Below are 23024 nucleotides of genomic sequence, written 5' to 3'. Positions count from 1 at the left end.
AAAATGAAGCCCCAAAGTAGCTGGGGGGTGACCATGATGGGAACAACCTGTACATAAAAGGCCTTTGTAATATTTAAGATTCTGCTTCTCTGCCATCATGGGTTCTGTTATTGTTTTAATTATTGTTTTAAATCGGGTTGCAATCTGCCTTAGTGGTCTAACGTGCTGGAATAATAGGGCAGAAATAAAAAAAAAACTAATGAACAGATAAACATTTTAAGAGTGGGCACAGCTCAGTAAGAACATAAGAAAGGCCCTGCTGGATCAGACCAAGGCCCATCAAGTCCAGCAGTCTGCTCACACAATGGCCAGCCAGGTGCCTCCACGAAGCCACCAACAAAACGAGTGCAGCAGCACCATCCTGCCTGTGCTCCACCGCACCCAAAATAATAGGCATGCTCCTCTGATACTAGAGAGAATAGGTATGCAGCATGACTAGTATCCTTTCTAACTAACTGCCATGAATACCCCTCTCCTCCATGAATATGTCCACTCCCCTCTTAAAGCCCTCCAAGCTGGCAGCCATCACCATATCCTGGGGCAGGGAGTTTCACAATTTAACTATGCGTTGTGTGAAAAAATACTTCCTTTTATCTGTTTTGAATCTCTCACCCTCCAGCTTTAGCAGATGACCCCATGTTCTAGTATTATGGGAGAGGGAGAAAAACTTCTCCCTGTCCACTCTCTCCAAATTGTGCATAATTTTATAGACCTCTATCATGTCTCCCCTCAGCCCCCTTCTTTCCAAGCTAAACAGCCCTAAGTGTCTTAACCGCTCCCTATAGGACAGTTGCTCTAGTCCCCTAATCATTTTGGTTGCTCTTTTCTGCACCTTCTCAAGCTCTTGTAATATCCTTTTTTAGGTGTGGTGACCAGAACTGTACACAGTATTCCAAGTGTGGTCTCACCATAGATTTGTACAAGGGCAGTATGATATCAGCAGTTTTATTCTCTATTCCTCGTCTAATTATGGCCAGCATGGAATTTGCCTTTTTTACAGCAGCCACACACTGGGTTGACATCTTCATTGAGCTATCCACTACCACCCCAAGATCCCTTTCTTGGTCTGTCGCTGCCAGCACAGATCCCATCAGTGTATATGTGAAGTTGGGATTTTTTGTCCCAATATGCATCACTTTACACTTACTCACATTGAATCTCATTTGCTGTTTTAATGCCTATTCTTCCAGTATGCAGAGATCCTTCTGGAGCTCTTCACAGTCCGATTTTGTTTTAACCACCCTAAATAATTTGGTGTCATCGGCAAACTTGGCTACTACACTGTTTAACCCCAACTCCAGGTCACTGATGAACAGGTTGAAAAGCACCGGTCCCAACACAGATCCCTGACACACCCCACTGCTCACATCCAACCATTGTGAGAACTGACCATTGATTCCTACTCTCTGCTTCCTATTTTTCAGCCAGCTCTCAATCCATAAGAGGACTTGTCCTCTTATCCCGTGACTATGAAGTTTTCTTAGCAGTCTTTGGTGGGGGACTTTGTCAAAAGGTTTTTGGAAATCCAAATACACAATATCCACAGGCTCATTCCTGTTCACATGCTTATTGACGCTTTCAAAAAACTCTAATAGGTTAGTGAGACAGGACCTACCCTTACAGAAGCCATGTTGGGTTTTGCCCAGCAGACCTTGCCCTTCTATATGCTTGACAATTCTGTCTTTAATAATGCTTTCCACTAATTTACCTGAAACAGACTTTAAGCTAACTGGCCTGTAATTTCCTGGGTCCCCCCTGGAACCTTTTTTATAAATGGGTGTTACATTGGCCATTCTCCAGTCCTCTGGTACAGAGGCTGATCGAAGGGACATATTACATATCTTTGTTAGAAGTTCAGCAATTTCCCATTTGAGTTCTTGAAGAACTCTAGGATGAATACCGTCTGGTCCCTGTGACTTGTTAGTTTGCCGTTTGTCTAGACGTTCTAGGACTTCCTGCCTTGTTACCACTATTTGCCTCAGTTCCTCATTTTCCCCTCTCCAAAATCTCTGTTCAGGAGAAGGAATCTGCCCTGTATCTTCAACAGTGAAGACAGATGAGAAGAATTCATTTGGTTTTTCAGCAATTGCTTTATCCTCCCTTAGAGTTCCTCTACTCCCATTGTCATCCAATGGTCCAACCGCTTCCCTAGCTGGTTTCCTACTCCTAATATACAGTGGTTCAGCACATGCTCTGAATCGGCGATTCAGTCTCTGGCATATAGTTACAAGGCTTGAGATATTTACTAAACAAATGTTCTTCAACTGCCTTCGAGCATTGATCTTCCCATGAACTATGAAGAAAATGCAGATGCTTTTAGATTAAAGAGAAACAGAACAAAAGCAGAAGCGGTAAGTTGGGAACATCATCCTCTTAGCTAAGCAGCGCATAGTGATAATTAAACCAGTGAGATGACTCCTCTCTTTATAGACCTGCAGTATTTGAATCATAAAGTACTTGAAACATACAGGTCTGTTGCACTACTCATGATTTCCCATGTTTTCCATGTACTTCTGCAAGTGCTAATTAGTTACAAAAAGATCAATAGTAAGAGAGGAAATCAATGTTATTCTGGACGCCCCTCGCATACGAGCCTAATTTAGTGCCCGAATTGAAAGCCAAAAAAGAAAGAGAGCATGATACAAGATTACATCAAAGTATATCCATACTGACAATGTTTCCTGCTTCAAAGAAGTGTACACTCTGTCTTATTCTCTTGTGTTCCATAAACCAGCTATCACCTGGGAGCTATTTATTGAGTCCCAGCTCTTTACAGCTTGCTACACTATGAAAATTGCTGACAAATTGATGTGAAATATTTAGCGCTCATATGCACAACCAAATATCACCCGTTACAAAGGAATTGTAACCGTTTTATATTATCATCTGTGTAAAGGCAAGCCACCAAGGTTGTTACTCTCCCTGTCGCTGCTAAAAGATTACAACCACTGGTGTGCTTCTGGTAAGCATAAAAAGCTGCAATACAATAACAACATAACTACATGAGAGGATAGTACTACCCCTCTACCAAGAAAGTTATGTCTGAACTTCTGGGCATGAAGATGCTCTTCCATGCATTACTATGGTTCTAATGATTTTTTCTAGGCAAGACTTTACATCACTGATTATATACTGCAAATTTTAGAATGACTGAAAATATATACCTGTGCATAAAAGTGCATTGTTTTCCCATAAGCAAAAAGATTTAAGGGTAGTCATATAAACATCATGGTTTATCCAGATGTTTTATAACCCCTGTCTTGAGCTGCTTCTACCCAGAGACCCCAAAACGTGCTCTTGCCATGGAAGCAGCATCAATTGGCACTGAAGGATGCAGGAATGACATCCGGGTGCTCTGTTGCCGTGATCCTTGCTGCTGCCCCTTCAGTCCCACCCTTTGCCTTTCCCTCTGCAGCATCTGCACATTAGCACAGATGCTTCGGAGATGGTGCCAGATCCTCCATGGCCCAGAAACCCCTCTTAAAGGGTGGGATGCAGAGCCATTTCGGAGGCAGAGATTAGTTCTGCCCCCTTCCCAAATTGACACTCTGCCTGCAGTTCCTCTTTTGACTTGAACCAAAGGCGGCTTTCCTTTCCTCCACCTCACAAGGGAAAGCCTTTAACGTGCTGGAAATTTTTATGGTCCCCAGGAGGCCCACAGGTCATGCTCACAATGTGCACATAATCATGTGGAAACTCCCATTAAATTCTGGGTCTTCGTGCACTCCACACAGGGTAAAATCCCCATATTGAAGCAACCTTAACATTCTGCTTCAGCAGCAATGCCACAAACAGTAGAGATCCAAAGTACGGACACAGAATGTACGAGAAAGAATGGGGAAAGGAAAAGAAAATACAAGAACCAAGAAATACAATTTGTACAGATCCATAACTCTTTTAATATCTTTTCTCTGAACTGTAATGTTTCTGGATCACTATTTTAAAACATTGCTTCTTTCTGGTCTGCAGCTGCCCAATTACTCTAGTTCATTTGAAGAAGAGGTGAGAATTCTGAATCACAGAACAGCTGAGTTTTTCTGAGGATAAATAATGTAGGGCTAGCCAGGGCTGAGCAAGGCTGATCAAGGCTGTCAAAGATAGGACATTTTGGAGGACTTTCATTCATAGGGTAGCCATGAGTCGGAAGCGACTTGACAGCACTTAACACACAGCCCGGGCTAGCCTGATCTCATCAGATCTCCGAAACTAAGCAGGGTCGACCCTGTCAAGTATTTGGATGGGAGACCTCCAAGGAATATCAGGGTTGTGGCGCAGAGGAAGGCAATGCCAATGTCTCTTGCCTTGAAAACCCCACCAGGGTCGCCATAAGTCAGATGTGACTCGACACAAACACACAAAACCTATAACTTAAATGATTAGTTAAAATATACAGGTGCAATAGGTATACCCCAACATCAGTATGAGTAGAGAAAGGTCGGGTTAGTAGGTGGATGTCTGGTGCTGGTAAAAGACCACTTTCACTGGCATTTATTCTCTTGCTCTTTTCTTTTGCTGACGGAAGGCTCATCGTCAACTTGCCTAGGGGCGATTCTAAAAGACAGCTGTCACATCTACTCTGTTTCACAGCCAAGTGAATAACAGGGACATGTCAGACAATCTGCAACTACAACACGACAGCTAAATGTCACCAGACCATGAAACACTGGCAAGAACCCCATCAGTTCTTCCACCATTAACTGTAGGTAAACACTACAACCCACTAGTTGGGAAGTAGTTTTTCTAGGGCCATTCTGAGTAGAAAGTTTCTGCCTGCTACTATAGTCTTGCCATTCTAAAACTAATGATCTTCCATGTCAGTGGGCTGTATATAAGCAATGGTCAGCTGCAGTGAATGAGTACACACCAAATCTGTAATGATCACCATGTGGAAGCATCCTCAGTCACGTTGATTTTCTGTTCCTTCACTTCAGATTCAACGCAGGAAAGTAGACCTTTCCCAAATGGCTCTCCCCTTAATCAATATATGTAATTCTCACCATGGCACAATATGTGGATACTTAAATCCAAAGAAGATAAATCTTTCTACAAACCTGAGAAAAGCCCCAGTTTTGCGGAAAAATCTAAAATATTAAAAAACAATATGGGGGGAGTTAAACCCACCACAATAATAGAAGCAGTGGCTGTAACTTCAAGAAATAAAAGCTCTCAGCAACTGTTGCTAGGCTACCACAACAATATTGCCTTCAAGCCTTGGTTTCTGTCAGCAAAAGGAAGGGGAAGGTGCACTGCAGAGCCCTTTCCAGGTCTGTTTTATCTTTTGAGGAAGGACTCATCAATGCCAGGCCCAACAGAAACCATTGAATGATTTGAAACCACTTGATATGCATGACCAAATCAGGCCTGCCTGCTTGCTTCTGTTCAACAGTAACCACTTCATGAAAGCCAGTGTGGTGTAGTGGTTGGTGTCAGACTAGGATCTGGAAGATACAGGTTCAAATCATCACTCTGCCTTGGTGATCATTAGGTGATATCTGAAAGACCACCTTCTGCCATTCTGTCCATCTCACTAGTTAAGGTTTTTAATCGCAAGTACTATCACCTCCCCCATGGAAGTGAGAGAGGTGGTGACCAGGGAAAGGTGGAACTGTGATATCACTGACTGCTGCTTTAACACCTAGATGGGGCTGGTTTTACTCATTAATCATTTTTATATTACCTATTTTAAAACTCATATTTTTGTTATGTTTGTCACCTTGAGCAGATTTTGGGAGACACATAGTACCAATCGTCTAAATAAAAATGAATTAAAATAGGCATTTAATTGTGGATATAAATCTGGGCTGGAAGTGTGTAGGCTTTGCAGTGAGCTTTCTAACAAAGAGACGTACATAATGATACCTTTGCTCACCAATTTTGTCTGGCTTTTGAAATGTCAGGCTTATAGTGTGTGAACCAGGTAGAAGTGTCAGGAATGTGTATGTCCCACATATTCAGTGGCAGTGTTCCATTAAATCACTTAGAGGTGCTAAACTTTGGTTGGTCCATACCCTTACTTGTAAAGCTTTGATCATGGTTTAGTGATAGTAAGATCCCTGGACTCTGAGTTAAGCAGTGATTTATGCTATCTCAGTGGAAACGTCAAATTAACATTCGGCACACAAAATGAGTATATAAAAGTCTTTCTTCTCTCTAATGGTCCCTAGCAGTATTGACCATTTCCTTAATCACCATGCAAACATCACAAGCTCCATTCTTAAGGTGCTTCATCACGCTCACAGACACGTCGCTACTCTTCAATCAATAGCTGTCTTCATCTAAGGGTTAGAAACAGGTTGTGCATTGAGTCATCAGCCTTGAAGCTACACAATTCACTTCAGACTTTATGAAAACATTGCTCTGATCCTAATATTATTAGTTGCACCAGCAGGTTTCTGACATTTACTCTGATGACAATACGAACCTGGCAGGAATTTTGCCAACTCCCAGAAAACTGCATAATTAAATATAATGGACACAATTCTGCAAATGTTAATTATAACTGAAAGCAACTGAATGAGTTTCATTTGTGATAAATTTAAGCCCCACTGATGTTAAAGGGATTTGATTGCAACTCACTTGTGCTAGACTGTACCTAGGAAGTTTAAAACCACATACTTTTAGGGCCATGACTTCTAAATTTCTGATAGTTGGCACACTTTTCTGCAAAACTGGATGCACACTTCACTATTACCGTCATTAAGATTTACTTCTGTGGTCTATCAGTAATAGGGTTGCCAACTTCCAGGTGGTACCTGGAGATCTCCCACTATTACAATTGACCTCCAGGCTATCAAGATCAGTTCCCCTGGAGAAAATGGCTGCTTTGGAGGGTGGATTCTATGGCATTCATAGTATCACAGAGTTGGAAGGGACCGCCAGGATCATCTAGTCCAACCCCCTGCACAATGCAGGAAATTCACAACTACCTCCCCCCCACACCCCCAGTGACCCCTTACTCCATGCCCAGAAGATGGCCAAGATGCCCTCCCTCTCATGATCTGCCTAAGGTCATCGACTCAGCAGACAGATGACCATCTAGCCTCTGCTTAAAAACCTCCAGGGAAGGAGAGTTTACCACCTCCTGAGGAAGCCTGTTCCACTGAGGAACCGCTCTAACTGTTAGAAAATTCTTCCTAATGTCTAGACAGAAACTCTTTCGATTTAATTTCACCCCGTTGGTTCTGGTCAGCACCATCCTCTAAACGACGGCCCTTCAAGTACTTGAAGATGGTTATCATATCACCTTATACCATGCTGAGGTCCCTCCCCATCCCAAACCCCACCCTCCCCAGGCTCCACCCCAAAATCTCCAGGTATTTCCTAACCCAGAGCTGGCAACCTTAATCAGTAAGAATTACCTGTCCCCAGAGAAGTTTACCACTGTCACTGACTGGGAGGAGGTCAGCCCAGCATAGTGAGTCATAAAGAAATACAAAGGATGGCCTCTCAGAGGATGAGAAATGTTATTGCATCCCTGTATCAGGAGTGACTGAATGATCTCATGACACCCTATACCTATATGCAGCTACACCACACAAACACCAGCTAGCATCACAGGTTGGCCGGAAGGAGGCAATACCAGAGAAATGTATCACGAAATTCTGGGAGGAATAGATAAAGTGTATGGAGGAAGGATTGGTATTCTGTCAGCAAGGTCTGCCCCTTAACTACATGCGTTCATTGGCATGTCTGTCTAGAGCCCAGGGTCCATGCTTGCGAGGACAGAACTCTACACACATTCTCTTGCATGTGCATAAGCCCTGTAAGGTTTTATAACAGACAAGTGTAGATCGGGGACAGAGTTGGACATTGCAGTCATTATCCCCGCCCCGCCCCCCCGAATGGCAGGAAAAGATGATAGGCAGCAGACTTCCCTGTGGTGCTAGCTTGGAAAATCTGGAGCATCTGTCATATTTCATTGTAACCATACTAAACACTGACTCTAAAATCATGTTCTGCTTCATCACAATGAGTTTAACTCCCTTTAACAGTGAAAGATCATTTATGATGTCTGGTACTGAAAAACCTAAAGACTCTGACTAATGCCATCGTGATATAAAGGAAGGAAGGGAGGAGAGAAGCAGAAGCCTGGATCCCATTTTATCAGGAAGAGAGCAAGGTTTGACCCCAGTGTGAGAACAAGCATGCTTAGTCTGCAAGACTAGGATTCAGAGGTCAGGGTTCAAATGTCAACTCAGCCACGAAAGTCAACTGGGTGACTTTGGTTACTAGCTTTCTCCCACTCTAAACTACTTCACACCCTGACCTGGATGGACCAGGCTAGCCTGATCTCGTCAGATCTCAGAAGCTAAGCAGGGTCGGCCCTGGTTAGTACTTGGATGGGAGACTACCAAGGAAGTCCAGGGTTGCCGTGCAGAGGAAGGCACTGGAAAACCACCTCTGTTAGTCTCTTGCCATGAAAACCCCCCAAAAATGGGTCGCCATAAGTCAGCTGCAACTTGACGGCACTTTACACACACACAAACTACTTCACAGGGTTCTTGAGAGAAGAAAATGGAGGTGAGAACAATATAAGCTTCCTGGAGGGATGGATAAAGCGTCTACAGAGACAGTATAGATATAGGTTTGGATCCCAACAAAAATCTCCAGCACCAGCATGGGTGGGGGCAATGGGAGGTTTGCCACAAGGGGGAGAATCAACAACAAACACACACATCCTTTGCATATTTGATTGGCATATTCTAACTCAAGGGTGTCAAACATAAGGTCCGCGGGCTGAATCCGGCTCCTTGAGAGCTCTTATCCCGCCTGCAAGCCAGCTACGCCTCCATTCCCGATTTGGGCTGGCAAGGCATGGCCTGGCCCGACCAAGTGACATTTATGTCAGATCCGGCCCTCGTAACAAATTATTTTGACACCCCTGTTCTAACTCATATAATGCAAGCATAGTCAATAGGCTCTTCTCTTTTGGCTTTGGGAGGTTCCAGTTAAACAGATCAGGAGCACAAACAAATTTAGTTGTTTCTTTTTTAAAAAGTTATATGATTTTTAAACTATAGCCAAGCACTGAAGAACACAAAACAGTGAGCGAATGCAAGAATAATGATTAAAGGGTTAGGGTTAGGGTGAGGGTTAAAGGGAACAAAGCTCAGTTATGTAAGAAAGGATGACAGAAATGCAGATAAAATGGACCAGTCTCACCTGCTGTAGTGCTGAGGTTAAAAACTGAAGTTTAAGATGGAGATCAAAAGCCCTTTGTTTTTCCTAGATAGTTGGACAGCAGTTAAATGGAAAAGTAGAGAAGAGAGATAGCATTAGATGGTGGAGACAAGTCACTCAGAAATAACTATGGAATGAAGGGAAGACAGAAAGCACACATAAATGTTACAGTTAATGCCTGCAGTTAGTTGTCATCAGGCACTGAGGTTTGTTGCTTGCTGGACCCACACTTTCCTGTTGGGAATCTATGCACCAGCAGTATCCAAGCTCAAATCAAGTCCCGCCCCTTTAAATGCTGCTTTGTAATTGGCTGACTTGTAGTGCTTATTGTGAGAGAAAATCCACCCCAACACAATCGCTGCATAAAAAGCATTTTAAGAACAATTAAAAAAGGAGGAATCTGAAAGGGTGGGGGAGAAATTCAAGCCTTGGTTTTAAAAAGCTTTTCTTCTGTTCAGAAAGAACAGAACAATAAGAAATTCAGAAAGAGCAGAACAATAAGAAATTCTTTAAGTATATTAGGAGTAGGAAACCAGCTAGGGAAGCGGTTGGACCATTGGATGACAATGGGAGTAAAGGAACTCTAAGGGAGGATAAAGCAATTGCTGAAAAACTAAATGAATTCTTCTCATCTGTCTTCACTGTTGAAGATACAGGGCAGATTCCTTCTCCTGAACAGAGATTTTGGAGAGGGGAAAATGAGGAACTGAGGCAAATAGTGGTAACAAGGCAGGAAGTCCTAGAACGTCTAGACAAACGGCAAACTAACAAGTCACAGGGACCAGACGGTATTCATCCTAGAGTTCTTCAAGAACTCAAATGGGAAATTGCTGAACTTCTAACAAAGATATGTAATATGTCCCTTCGATCAGCCTCTGTACCAGAGGACTGGAGAATGGCCAATGTAACACCCATTTATAAAAAGGGTTCCAGGGGGGACCCAGGAAATTACAGGCCAGTTAGCTTAACGTCTGTTCCAGGTAAATTAGTGGAAAGCATTATTAAAGATAGAATTGTCAAGCATACAGAAGGGCAAGGTCTGCTGGGCAAAACCCAGCATGGCTTCTGTAAGGGAGGTCCTGTCTCACTAACCTATTAAGAGTTTTTTGAAAGCATCAATAAGCATGTGGACAGGAATGAGCCTGTGGATATTGTGTATTTGGATTTCCAAAAAACTTTTGACAAAGTCCCCCACCAAAGACTGCTAAGCAAACTTCATAGTCATGGGATAAGAGGACAAGTCCTCTTATGGATTGAGAGCTGGCTGAAAAATAGGAAGCAGAGAGTAGGAATCAATGGTCAGTTCTCACAATGGCGGGATGTGAGCAGTGGAGTGCCTCAGGGATCTGTGTTGGGACCGGTGCTTTTCAACCTGTTCATCAGTGACCTGGAGTTGGGGTTAAACAGTGAGGTGGCCAAGTTTGCAGATGACACCAAATTATTTAGAGTGGTTAAAACAAAATCGGACTGTGAAGAGCCCCAGAATGATCTCTGCATACTGGAAGAATGGGCATTAAAATGGCAAATGAGATTCAATGTGAGTAAGTGTAAAGTGATGCATATTGGGACAAAAAATCCCAACTTCACATATACACTGATGGGATCTGTGCTGGCAGCGACAGACCAAGAAAGGGATCTTGGGGTGGTAGTGGATAGCTCAATGAAGATGTCAACCCAGTGTGTGGCTGCTGTAAAAAAGGCAAATTCCATGCTGGCCATAATTAGACGAGGAATAGAGAATAAAACTGCTGATATCATACTGCCCTTGTACAAATCTATGGTGAGACCACACTTGGAATACTGTGTACAGTTCTGGTCACCACACCTAAAAAAGGATATTACAAGAGCTTGAGAAGGTGCAGAAAAGAGCAACCAAAATGATTAGGGGACTAGAGCAACTGTCCTATAGGGAGCGGTTAAGACACTTAGGGCTGTTTAGCTTGGAAAGAAGGGGGCTGAGGGGAGACATGACAGAGGTCTATAAAATTATGCATGGTTTGGAGAGAGTGGACAGGGAGAAGTTTTTCTCCTTCTCCCATAATACTAGAACATGGGGTCATCTGCTAAAGCTGGAGGGTGAGAGATTCAAAACAGATAAAAGGAAGTATTTTTTCACACAACGCATAGTTAAATTGTGGAACTCCCTGCCCCAGGATGTGGTGATGGCTGCCAGCTTGGAGGGCTTTAAGAGGGGAGTGGACATATTCATGGAGGAGAGGGGTATTCATGGCTGTTAGTTAGAATGGATATTAGTCATGCTGCATACCTATTCTCTCTAGTATCAGAGGAGCATGCCTATTATTTTGGGTGCAGTGGGACACAGGCAGGATGGTGCTGCTGCACTCGTCTTGTTAGTAGCTTCGTGGAGGCACCTGGTTGGCCACTGTGTGAACAGACTGTTGGACTTGATGGGCCTTGGTCTGATCCAGCAGGGCCTTTTTTATGTTCTTATGTTAACTCTGAGGAAGCAGGAAGTATTTTAATGCCTGCCTGTTTACATGCTGCTTTGTAATTGGCTGTGAGCGAAACCAAGCTTGCATGTCCCACACTTTGCCTTCTGCATGGGGATTTCACCCTGACTTTGTTCAGGGAAGATGGAAGAGTTGGGTTAACAGAGGAATGGAAAGACCTGGATATTGTGAGGGCTAGCAGTGAGGTCATCTCTAATGGACGGAAAACTCATGGATAACTCCAAGGAACAACTGATTCAGACCGGGGGCGAACGTCAGTGAAAGTACCCATGCATAAATGACCACAGTTTCACGTAACTTAAGGCCACCTTTGCGTTAATTCGTGGGGCTAACTAATTAGATCTTTCCTACCTCATTATTGGTCTCCCTCCCATTGCCTCTTTGAGATTGAGGGAATTTAAGTGAAAGGTTATTTAAATGGTTCATCAGCTGCAGTAAAAAATACTTTTTATTTACTTAATATAACATATGCTGATAACCAGAACTCTCAACAAATTATCTGCTCAATGAAATGATTTATACATTTAATCTCACAGAAGATACGTTTTTAAGGATTCAGGAAGCACTTCTCTTATAATTCAATAAACAAAAGCCACCATTGTTAGAAAAAAAAGACCATCTTTCTTCATCAATGGGAAATGAAATCCGTCTCTATTATTATATCACATCAAAATAGTTTCCAAACTATAGGTTCAACACCAATCAGTATTACAGATTATCCAAACATCAATTTCAACATTATTTACTGCAGTTGCCTGTGGTTGTTACTGTTGTTAAATAAAGTAATTCCTAACCCAGAGCTGGCAAAGCACTTTCATATTCCTTGTTTTAAAAAGGTCTAATCCAAGCAGGAAGAAGATTATACACACATATATAAAATATAGTATCACACACACACACACAGAGAGAGAGAGAGAGAGAGAGAGAGAGAGAGAGAGAGAGAGAGAGGCTGCATTGATTATTATCAGCCATTGTGTTAAATAAGAAGCTAAATTTCAATCAGTGATTAAGCATTTACTTGCTTAACAACACCTATTAATCCATCTATGCTTGTAGTACTACAGGTAACACACAGTCATTATGCACATCAGAATAACTTGTAAATATATGAAACAGACACTTCTAAAATTTATCCATTAATGACTCACAAAATTTCACAACTGAAGGCTTTCAGAATACTCTGCTTTGTATGAATGCAGAAATGTTAGTAGGTGCTTCTAACATTAAACTTTCAGATTTGGAAAATGAAGCAACTGTATGCATTCCAGAGAAATGGCAATGACAGAGAGGGCCAATTGTGCATTATAAACAAAGCCTGGGTCTTCACAATTGTTTGCCATTTGTCTCCATTTGTAATAATTGATGTTCAGTTGATATATAAAGTGCATCGAACCTTCTTTCATGGAAGAGATATTGTTCTATAGCCATATTTTAAATATGCAGAGAACAATGAACTTATTGTCGACTATTTGCATCAAGCAAGAGAAAGAGTACCCATTCAAAATAAATTGTGTATTACCGATTCTAGGGAAAATCTCCACAGATGATTTCAGCTTGAACTAACAGTTATCTCGGCTTGTGCCCTGATATAAGCAAATTTAATTTCATGCAGTGCACATAGCATACGTATTTGTAAATGCACTATAAAGTGAATAAAACCTTGTCAAAATGTTTTTGGTCTAATTTTTGATTAATACAAGTTTTAGAGACACAAAAGCATACAAAGGATAGGCATACAAACGATAGGCTATCTTACGTCTTAGAAGACAGGTAAGGTATAAGGTATGCAAACATATGAGCAGCATGGAAAAAAGTAAATGGGGAATATTTGCTGTTTCTGAATAATACTGAAAATGCACCCAAGAAAATTAATTTGCAATTTTAAAGCACATAAGGCACTTCTTCCACACAGTTAATACCCGATTTTTGCTATGTTTTGCCATAAGATGGGAGACATTTAACAGCCAATGACAGTCCTAGCCTGGTCCAGGCTTATGAAAACTTTGTGGAAGAGAAATTCAAACACTAGCTTGTCTGCTTCATTAGTGTTTTATTTTTGATCCTTCCAAAACAGTTGTAAATGCAATAGTGTACGGAGTATGCAAACTGATGAACTGAACAAAGTATGGTGCTTGTTATTTTTTAAATTAAAAGAAAGCTTTAAGAAAGGTATTTAATTAAGAAAATTAACCAAGTACGGTTATTTTCAGCCCCCCTCTTTGAGCTTACCATCAGTGTGGGATGTCACCAAACACAGCGTGCCAAACACATCCATAACATTGCACAAAAACTATGAGCCAACACCATTACACTCTGAGACTGAATGCTGCTGTTCCATCTGTCTGGTAGCTAAGCCATGTGTCTGTAGACTTACAGTGTGATACTAGCAGTCCACATGGAGACTACACATAGATTGCCAGGATGGTGAAGAACTGTCATGGAGAGACTGGCAGCATACTTGTGGTGATTTTATATGGGCTTTTGCACCAAATAACACATCCCCTCTCTTGCTCCAATAACATGTTTCTGTTTGACTTAGAATCATAGAGTTGGAAGGGACCCCCAGGGTCATCTAGTCCAACCCTCTGCATAACGCAGGAAATTCCAAACTATCTCCCCCGCACACACACACCCAGTGACCCCTACTCAATGCCCAGAAGATGGTCAAGATGCCTCCCTCTCATTATCTGCCTAAGGTAATAGAATCAGCATTGCTGACAGATGGCCATCTAGCCTCTGCTTAAAAACTTCCAGGGAAGGCGAGCGCACCACCTCCCGAGGAAGCCTGTTCCACTGAGGAACCACTCTGTTAGAAAATTCTTCCTAATGTCTAGACAGAAACCTGTTGGTTCTGGTCCAACCTTCTGGGGCAACAGAAAACAACTCGCCACCTTCCTCTTTATGACAGCCCTTCAAGTACTTGAAGATGGTTATCATATCACTTCTCAGTCATCTCCTCTCCAAGCTAAACATACCCAGCTCCTTCATCCTTTCCTCATAGGACTTGGTCTCTAGACCCCTCACCATCTTTGTTGCCCTCCTCTGAACATCTTTTACGTACGGATTTGCTTTACAGCTCTTTTAACATTACACTTTTCAACCTTACCAATATTTTTTTCAAGTCATTCACTGAATGAAACCACTAAAGTGAGATTTGATGATTGCTTCCAACCCCTTGTAAGAAAGAGGATGGTCCTGCTAAGCCATTCCAAGAGACTCACGCTGCGTAACCATTTCCCTCAAAATGGATGGTGTGTCAACATCTGTCTTGCATTATAAATTCAGACAAGGGAGTGACTTGCAGGAGCATTTAATGTTAGGAATCATAATTTGGAAAATGGCTCAAACATGTTCTGAGCTATCTATTCAGCGAGCGGGCACAACCCACCTTCTTTAGCTCCTCCTGAATGCATCTGCCACTCTCTTCGGAAGACAAACATGTTTTCTGGGTCTCAGCCTCTGTTCTTGGCTCCAGCACCTGCTCCTCTGAAGAGGATTCCTTATTATCACTCATTTTAGCAACTAGTTCAAATAATCTTGATTTCAGCTTTTCTTCCATAGAGTCTGCCTTGGGTTGATGATGTTGGTCTTCACTGCTTAGGTCAGTTTCTGATAAATCATCAGATGCCTTAAAGAGCAAGGGAGGAAAATAAAAGAGACAGCACATACATCTCCAAGAAAAGAAAATCAAAGTTGTATTTACAAAAGCTATTTGCAATACTCTTTTACACCGTGGGAGGTACACCTTGATGAATGCTACATAAATACTTAAGAGGAAATGGGTTTTCATTTCTGAGCAGCAGGAGTTCAATACAAATCCAGTCCCTGGAGGAATCAATTCCACTTTTGATCTTGCTCCACCGCTTTTTAAGCTCCATGTGATATCTTACACATTTCGTTCTTCATGACAGAACAGGATTATTGTTATCTGGGTGTTACATATTCCTTTGAGATGTGCCAAGCTATTTTTTTGTGCGATACATAAACATTTAGATTCCTTCAAGGCCCGATTGGGAAACGATTCCTCATTTAACACACTGTTATGTATTTCCTGCCTTTTCCAAATGTCATTCTAACCAGTGTTCAACAAATGACAAATAAAATAACTATAGAAAAGTCGCAATGGCCTTTCAAGGACCTGGCCCTGCCAGGTCATCACATTATAACAATTCATCACATATAACTCATCACATTATAACAAGATGTCACTGAAAGCCGCACCATGGATCAGGGCCAACTGGGGTGGGGGGAGGCAGAGGTCAATCTGGCCTCTGCCTCAAGCTAAAAGTGGGCCTCAAATTTAGACTTTTTTTGGGCATTTGCTAAGTTTCATGACTTGTTTTTACATGTATCTGTATCAGACCAAAATATTCTACTGAAATCTCAATCTTTTCCTTGGGGCCTTGTTTTATTATTATGGTTTATTTTTAGTATGGCTAGAGGCCTCGAAAGTGGGAACTTGCCTGGGTCTGTCTGAAAGGATTGACCTTCAATCCTTCATGACCAAGAAATGGGAGAAGGCACTCTCACTTTCTTTGGCAAACAATCCTCACCCTGACAAAGGGAACTTTGTCTCTTGTAATCCAAAAAATCTTGTTGGTCTATAAGGTCTACTGGACTCAAATCTAGCAATCCTTACCCTTTGCACTTTGCAGACTTTGTACTTTGCCTTTGCACTTTGCAGACTCCCAAGGGCTACTAGGGTCAAGAGGAAGTTTGTTTAGACTATTAGGGGAAATAATTTTTCAGTGCTTTCATAGCAAACTGATCACGTGAAAGAAAAAGTTGTGAAATGAATAGGGAAAGGCACGAGGAGAGATAGAGATATACCTTTTCTGATCATGGCATCCACTTATGGTAACTAGTTCTCTAACCATACCACCCAAGCAACGGCTTGGGGCGTAGGTTTGCCAACCTCCAGGTAGTAGCTGGAGATCTCTTGCTATTACATCTGATCTCCAGCCAATAGAGGTCAGTTCACCTGGAGAAAATGGCTGCTTTGGCAATTGGATTCTATGGCATTGAAGTCCTTCCCCTCCCCAAACCCCACCCTCCTCAAGCTCTGCCCCAAAAACCTTGGTGGTGAAGAGGGACCTGGCAACCCTATTGGGGCGGCATAAAAAGGGGGGGCATCATCAGGATTGGTCAGAAAAACGGGCCTTGGATGCCATGAGACTTTGGAGCAAGTGGAAAGCTTAGTAGGGACCCACCTCATTTTGTTCCTAGGCAAGAGCAAGGGAACTGCTGCTATGGTCAAACTTCAGTGACCTCTAGAAACCTCTCTAGGAATTTAGAACCTCTGAGTGAAAACCTTCTCAGTGCTTTCCAGCTGGAGCTTGCTTTCAAATCAAGCAAAGGGTTAAAGTAACAGATTGTGAAATCCCTAGAGAGCCCCCCCCATTTTAGCTGCTGAATGGGAGTAATGAAGCCAATCTATCCAACTGCCTACCCACGTAAAATATTTCCATTCAGAACTTCTCCTCTATCTGCCTAAGCAAATGCTAGTAGTTGCCTATGCCTCTTCCCATCCATCTCCCTCTTAATTTTTCCATTATGCTTATTTTTCCTGTTGATTTCCCTCCCTCGTTCTTTCAGTCAGGCAACTATGTCCTGCATCTTTACATATTTACTTTTAAGAAAAATTCTACTGTGGGGTTTCAGTGGGGTTTACTGGCATGAAAGCATACACTATATTGTAGCCTTAATTTTATGTTTCTCATGGTTCTATCACAGTGCATGTCCACCCCCCTCTTTTTTCCTCCCTCCTTCTTTCCCTTCCACCCCAATATGACTGAGTGAGCCCTCTCACCTTTCTGGCAGATCAACACAGCTACACTGCAGCTAAAAACTATTTCAATGTCAGTGCAGTGCTTAGTAAGGGCTTGAAGCCATCCTCTGTGCCACGGAAACTTGCTGTTCTTCCTTAATTCCTAACAAGACCAAACCGGATGTTTTCCAGGATGTAGTCAGACCCACATCATGAGATCTTGGAAGCTAAGCAAGGTTAGCCCTGGTCAGTATTTTAATGGGAGACCACCAAGGAATACCAGGCAGGCAAACCACCTTTGAATGTCTCTTGCCTTAAAAACCCAACAGGGTTGCCATAGGTTGGCTGCAACTTGCCCCCAGCAAAAAGAAGAAGAAATAAATAAAATAAAATAGTAGTGCCCAGCACTGGAATCACATTCTGTGTCTGGTTACAGCTGCTACCATGGGCCAGCAGACTAGCCCTAAAAAGATGGATGCTGGTGGTACAGACCACATTACGAGATGGAAACACCTCAGCATGTGATGCCTAATTTTCACAATAGCTGCTTTTTTGGCAGATGTTTCTTTCTATCTTTCCTATTTGTAGAAAGATGGGGAGACTCCTATATACACTGCCTTGGGCTCCTTAGAGGAATGGTTGCAAATAAGTGTAAGGAAAGAAATGGGGAAAAGTATGGTCACAGAGAGACAAATTAGTTGCAGTTCCCAACAGTCATCACTGGGTAGGTTAGAGTAAGCTAATTGAAGATCTATAGTTGGTGCACTATCTCAATTTAAACCCTGGTTAATAAATTATTTATTTATCAATATGTTCTAATCCAGCAAACATTTATTCAGCAATTATTGATGTTACAATAAATATTTTAGTCTCTAAGGTATCACAAAACTCCTTTTTTGTTTATAACAACTGTAACCCTCATTAAAATAAATTCTGCTAGGTGTTATAATTTATTGCAATGAGTTAGTAAGTAGGTAATTTCCCAATATTCATAGGATGGGGAGTATACCTTGTCTGAGGTGAGAAAATACTTTGAACAAGCATACCTGCACCTAGTCTAAGCAGTTTAAGCTAAAATCATTTTCACAACAAATTTAGTTTCTTTTGCACTTTTCTTTACATATTCAACTGAAAAAAAAGTCTGCACTGATATTCATATGTACATAAAACTGAGAGAAGTGCTCAGATAAATACTTTCAGTTATGTATGAAGTTGTCAGCATGCAGTATGTCATGAGATAAACTCTGGAGTCTGAAATTTCAAATTGCAGCCTTTTTCTAGTACGGTAAATTAACCACAAGCACCACCTAGTGGAGATAAGTGAATCAAATCTTACTGTTCCTATATTAGGAATGATGGAGAGACCATAAGGAGAGAAAGAACTCTTTTTAATAATTGGCCCTTACTTAGGAAAAGATTTCCTATAATGTGTGAGCTGGGCCCTCCACACCAACGCTAACCTTTTTCTCTGGATAAATTAAGTCTTTGACAATGAATTGTGAAATGGACAAAAACATTACTTCGTTTTAAAAAAGAAAACAGACTAGTCCAAGCACAAAAATCTATGTTTTCATAACAGCTTGCTATCTGGTGTTAGGTTATTTTAATCCTGCACTATTTGATCTGAGTATTTTAGACAGTGTCCTGTGTTAGGAGTAGATAATTTGAAAAGGACATACATTTAAATCGCATATTGCAATTGTTCAACAATCAGCTATTACTCCCCAGCTGAACATTGGAGTGGCAACTGGCTCTCCCTGCCTCTGCTAGCTTCAAATAGCTACTACTTCTTTAAAACTGAGAAGTTACATGAATTAAACAAAGGGAGGAAAAGGGGAGAAATGGCCAGTCACAGGCTCTTTCCTTGAGTGCTAACATCCTGTTCTCAAGACAGCTGTGTCTTGATACAGCGGCCACATCATAATCTCTGTTACTTCTTGGGCTCACAGATTTAAGGGTCTGATCCTGCACTTCTCACTATGCTGTGAGAAAAGATAAGCAGGGGGCCACAGTAACAAGATAGGATTGTAGTCTACTGCAACAATGATAGTAGACGACATCTTGCTTTTACTGCATTTTCTTCTGACCTTGTAATTCCACTTTCTGCATTGTTTATAGTATGCCTTATTTTAGGCACATTAGTTTTTGTGCATGGGTTTCTAATTTGGCCATCCTAGTCCTATTACACTCTTCTTTGGATGTCTTATGGTGTTGGACTGCATTGTTTTATGCTCTGAATTCCGCCATGAGTCTCAGCTAGAAAGGTGAGTTATAAATTAAGTAAATAAAAAAATAACTGCTGCTGCCTTGTCTCACCCACTGTATATTTCCAGATCCGCTGATACAAAAGCAGTGAACCAATCTCAATGCCAGCTATGGGAGTACAATGAATGGTAGGTGAAGGGATAAGTAATGGTGGAGAAGAGCAGATAACTGAAAGGAGAGGAGGTGTGGCTCAGTGATAGAGCACCTGCTTGGTATGCAGAAGGTCCCAGGTTCAGTCCCCACCGTCTCCAGTTAAAGGGATCAGGTAGTAGATGATGTGAAAGACCTTCTGCCTGAGAACCTGGGGAGCTGCTGCCGGTCTGAGTAGATAATACTGACAGTGATGGACCAAAAGGTCAATTCAGAATAAAACAGCTTCATGGGAAGCAGATCACTAAATAGCTGCAAGGCTGATTTAACATATACATGCACATAAGACTTCTATCTCATTGGGAGAGATGGCAACTTAAGGCAGTTTTCTACACAGCTTTAGTACACACTGCAGTTTTTACAGTACATCTAACTCTTCTGTGTGACGTCGCTCTGCATCTTTACTTTCCCCTCACTCTGTTAAATTCTGCTGTATGCTGCACATTCAAAATGTGCAAGGCAGCCAGAGTCATTTCCATATGATTTGACAGCAGGGGCGGCATCTCATTTTTAAAGTTGATTCTACAATCCACGCCTCCTGTAGATTTAAATTCAGAGCAGCATCTCCAGGAGACCCATGATCAGGAAATGTCTGGATTACCAAGTAATGCATTACCAAGTAAGATTCACAAAGACACTGTGTTGTTATGGAAGCATTGCAGCTTATATGTTATATATGTTGCCAAACCCTGCTGTAAAAAAAATTACTAGATTTGTTTAGCTAATTCAGTGCAATTTCTCAATGCTGGCACAACTGTGATAATATCATTAATGTGAGTAAGGATTTAGAACAATGTTCCACTGCTGACTATGCTTAGAGTCTTGACGGCTTTATGCAGCTGGACAGATATTTAATTTTATTCTGCAAGCAGCACATTGAATGACTTCAGCCTTAATTACCTGACTTGTGCTCAAATTCTTCTTGTGGGTTTTTGAACGATTTTTGCCTTTGGATAAGTCTTCAGAAAGAGCCTTGCCTTTCTTCCACCTCCTCGATCGCTTTTCTAAGTCATAATAGGCCTCCTCGCTTTCACTGCTGTCTGAATAATCTAAACTGGTAGTCTGTGGATTAAAATTTACGTCTAGCTCTCCATGCAATTGTGCTTTTTCTCCTCTGGGCTTATCATGGCGAGTTCTCCTTTGTGTCCAGGGAAGGTGGCTCGATCCTCCAGCATCCCTTGAAGAGCCAACAGAGGATGTTTCAGAATCAGAGCACATTGTCTCAGTGTTGGTAAACAGCCCAGACAAAGGGGAGGTCACAGGCTGGTGCAGGTCATTGCTGTAAGCCCATTCCAAGTTGTGGTGGGGATCGACATAATGCAGTTCTTTGGACAGCTGCTTGGGCCTTCGCCGTAGCTTGTTCAAAGCCACATTCCAGTCGTAGTCGTCTTCGCTATCGGATCCCATCTCATCGTAAACAGACACAACACTGGATTCACTCTCCAGGACTCTGAATACCTGGCTCTTTGGCTTGGCAATCATTCGAGGACGAGGCAAAGTGACATTTTGCAAGGCCACCCAGTTCCCATCTGTGCTTTGTAAAACAGGTGGAGGAGCTAAGAAGACAGAAGAAAAAGAACATGCCATTCAATAATTCATTGCTTTATTTTTTATTACTACCTTAAACTCATAGGCATATTCAGGCCTGACATGTTTCTCAATTACTGGGGGGTGGAAGGATTTTAGTAAAGAATTGACTATTTTATGTCTCATATGTTGTAAAAAATAATGATATTTCTAAGAGATTTGCAATCTGGGTCCTAACAGTAAGAGGACTTAGCGGGTTTTGACCCAGTGAGTTTGTCCTTCAAGGTATAAAAAGCATGCAGGACAATGGAGATAAACAGGTTTTGTATTGTTATATCAATCAGTAGAATTACAGGTTCAAGTGAAACTGGTGATGAGAGCACATTGGTTTGGAAACATTTTAGATTTGCCCAGAACTCCAGGGATGTTCGTATAGAGAATACCTGGTTCTTCTGCACCTTGCTTAGTTACCACCTGCACCATATCAAGTGTTGTATGGTTAATTATTTTGCAAGTTGCAGTTCCCTTTTATTAAATAAAATTATGCTCTCTTCTTACATTCAAAGAACTTGTGTCAGTTCTTTATTCTGTGTCCATCTGCAAACAAGTGTGTGTGTGTTTGTGTGCAACTGGCACATAAATTGAGTTACACTTTTCTGTATGCACCTGCTGTCATTGCAGGCCTATCAGAGATGCCAGAAATAACCATCTATTAGGTGTTGCATGAGGTTCCAACCTACCAATAGAAAGAACCTCCTTTTCCATCAGCAGTTCCTGTCCCAGAAGTAATCCTTGTGCAGAAACCTGCTTGGATCACATTTGCAATTTTCATTGTACACAGAATATACATGTCCTTCATAGCACATATAAGAAAATAGTATATTCAGTGTTGTTTCACAAACAGAATTGACACTTGGCTGCCATTCAACATGATCACAAGTAGCGAAATCTCATTGATTTCAAATTTGACTGTTATGATACCTTGAAAATACAGGTTAAACTAGTACCTTTGTGTGTGATAGCCTCAAATTGCCTTTCATGCGCAATGAATTAAATCTAGCATTTTATGTATTGTTTGATAAAAAGATTTCTGAGTTCCTAGACATTTAACACTCATATACTTCTAAAATTCTGGTTTTATGCTCACTATAGCATATAATTATGGACTAAATGTTTTTTTAAAGCTACAATTGTTTTCTGGAAACATTTTCCTCCTGGAGCATAATCATTACTAAAGGTGAAAATGCTAGCAAAATAGGAAGATTGGTCAGGTTCTTATTTTTGTTTTGTGTAATAAACATGGTCTAGTTATACTCCCAACAGCTGCTTAATTCAAACACAGAAAAGTGCTCTAGGAACACAGTTTCTCTGTGCTAAACCAGTTGAGGGCTTTTCCAAAAGTAATATTGCAATCCTAACGAGATTTACATCCCACTAAGCCCACTGACTTCAGTGGACTCAGAAGGGTGGACCTCTTCTGAGGAATGCACTGCAAGTCTGAAATCCTGAAAACAATTACCCACGAGTAAGCCCCGTTGAATGAAATGGAACATGCACAGAATCACACTGTGAATCTTTTGAAGCAATAATGCTTGACTTCTTAAATTCACACAAAGATGGTCTGCTAGTGCTTATTCCACATACACAATATGTGTACAAAGTGC

The 23024-nt window shown here is 41.6% G+C and overlaps 1 protein-coding gene across 2 annotated transcripts in view; it reads right to left on the bottom strand.

The window, feature by feature from the left end:
• MYRIP (myosin VIIA and Rab interacting protein) overlaps positions 1-23024 on the bottom strand; it is a 194163-nt gene that overhangs the window by 9695 nt on the left and 161444 nt on the right. The window contains exons 9-11 of one of the 2 annotated variants that reach the window (XM_056857565.1): positions 20734-21389; positions 15040-15279; positions 9163-9225 (exon numbers count right to left, since the gene is read on the bottom strand). In XM_056857565.1, the coding sequence (XP_056713543.1) occupies positions 9163-9225; positions 15040-15279; positions 20734-21389 (959 nt within the window). The remainder of the gene's footprint in view (positions 1-9162; positions 9226-15039; positions 15280-20733; positions 21390-23024) is intronic. The other variant, XM_056857566.1, reaches the window with a different exon arrangement.

This window comes from Euleptes europaea, chromosome 11, assembly GCF_029931775.1.
Source record: "Euleptes europaea isolate rEulEur1 chromosome 11, rEulEur1.hap1, whole genome shotgun sequence".
Lineage (NCBI taxonomy): Eukaryota > Metazoa > Chordata > Lepidosauria > Squamata > Sphaerodactylidae > Euleptes > Euleptes europaea.
Note: the sequence above shows the minus strand (reverse complement) of the source record. Positions and strands in the feature narration are given on the sequence as shown.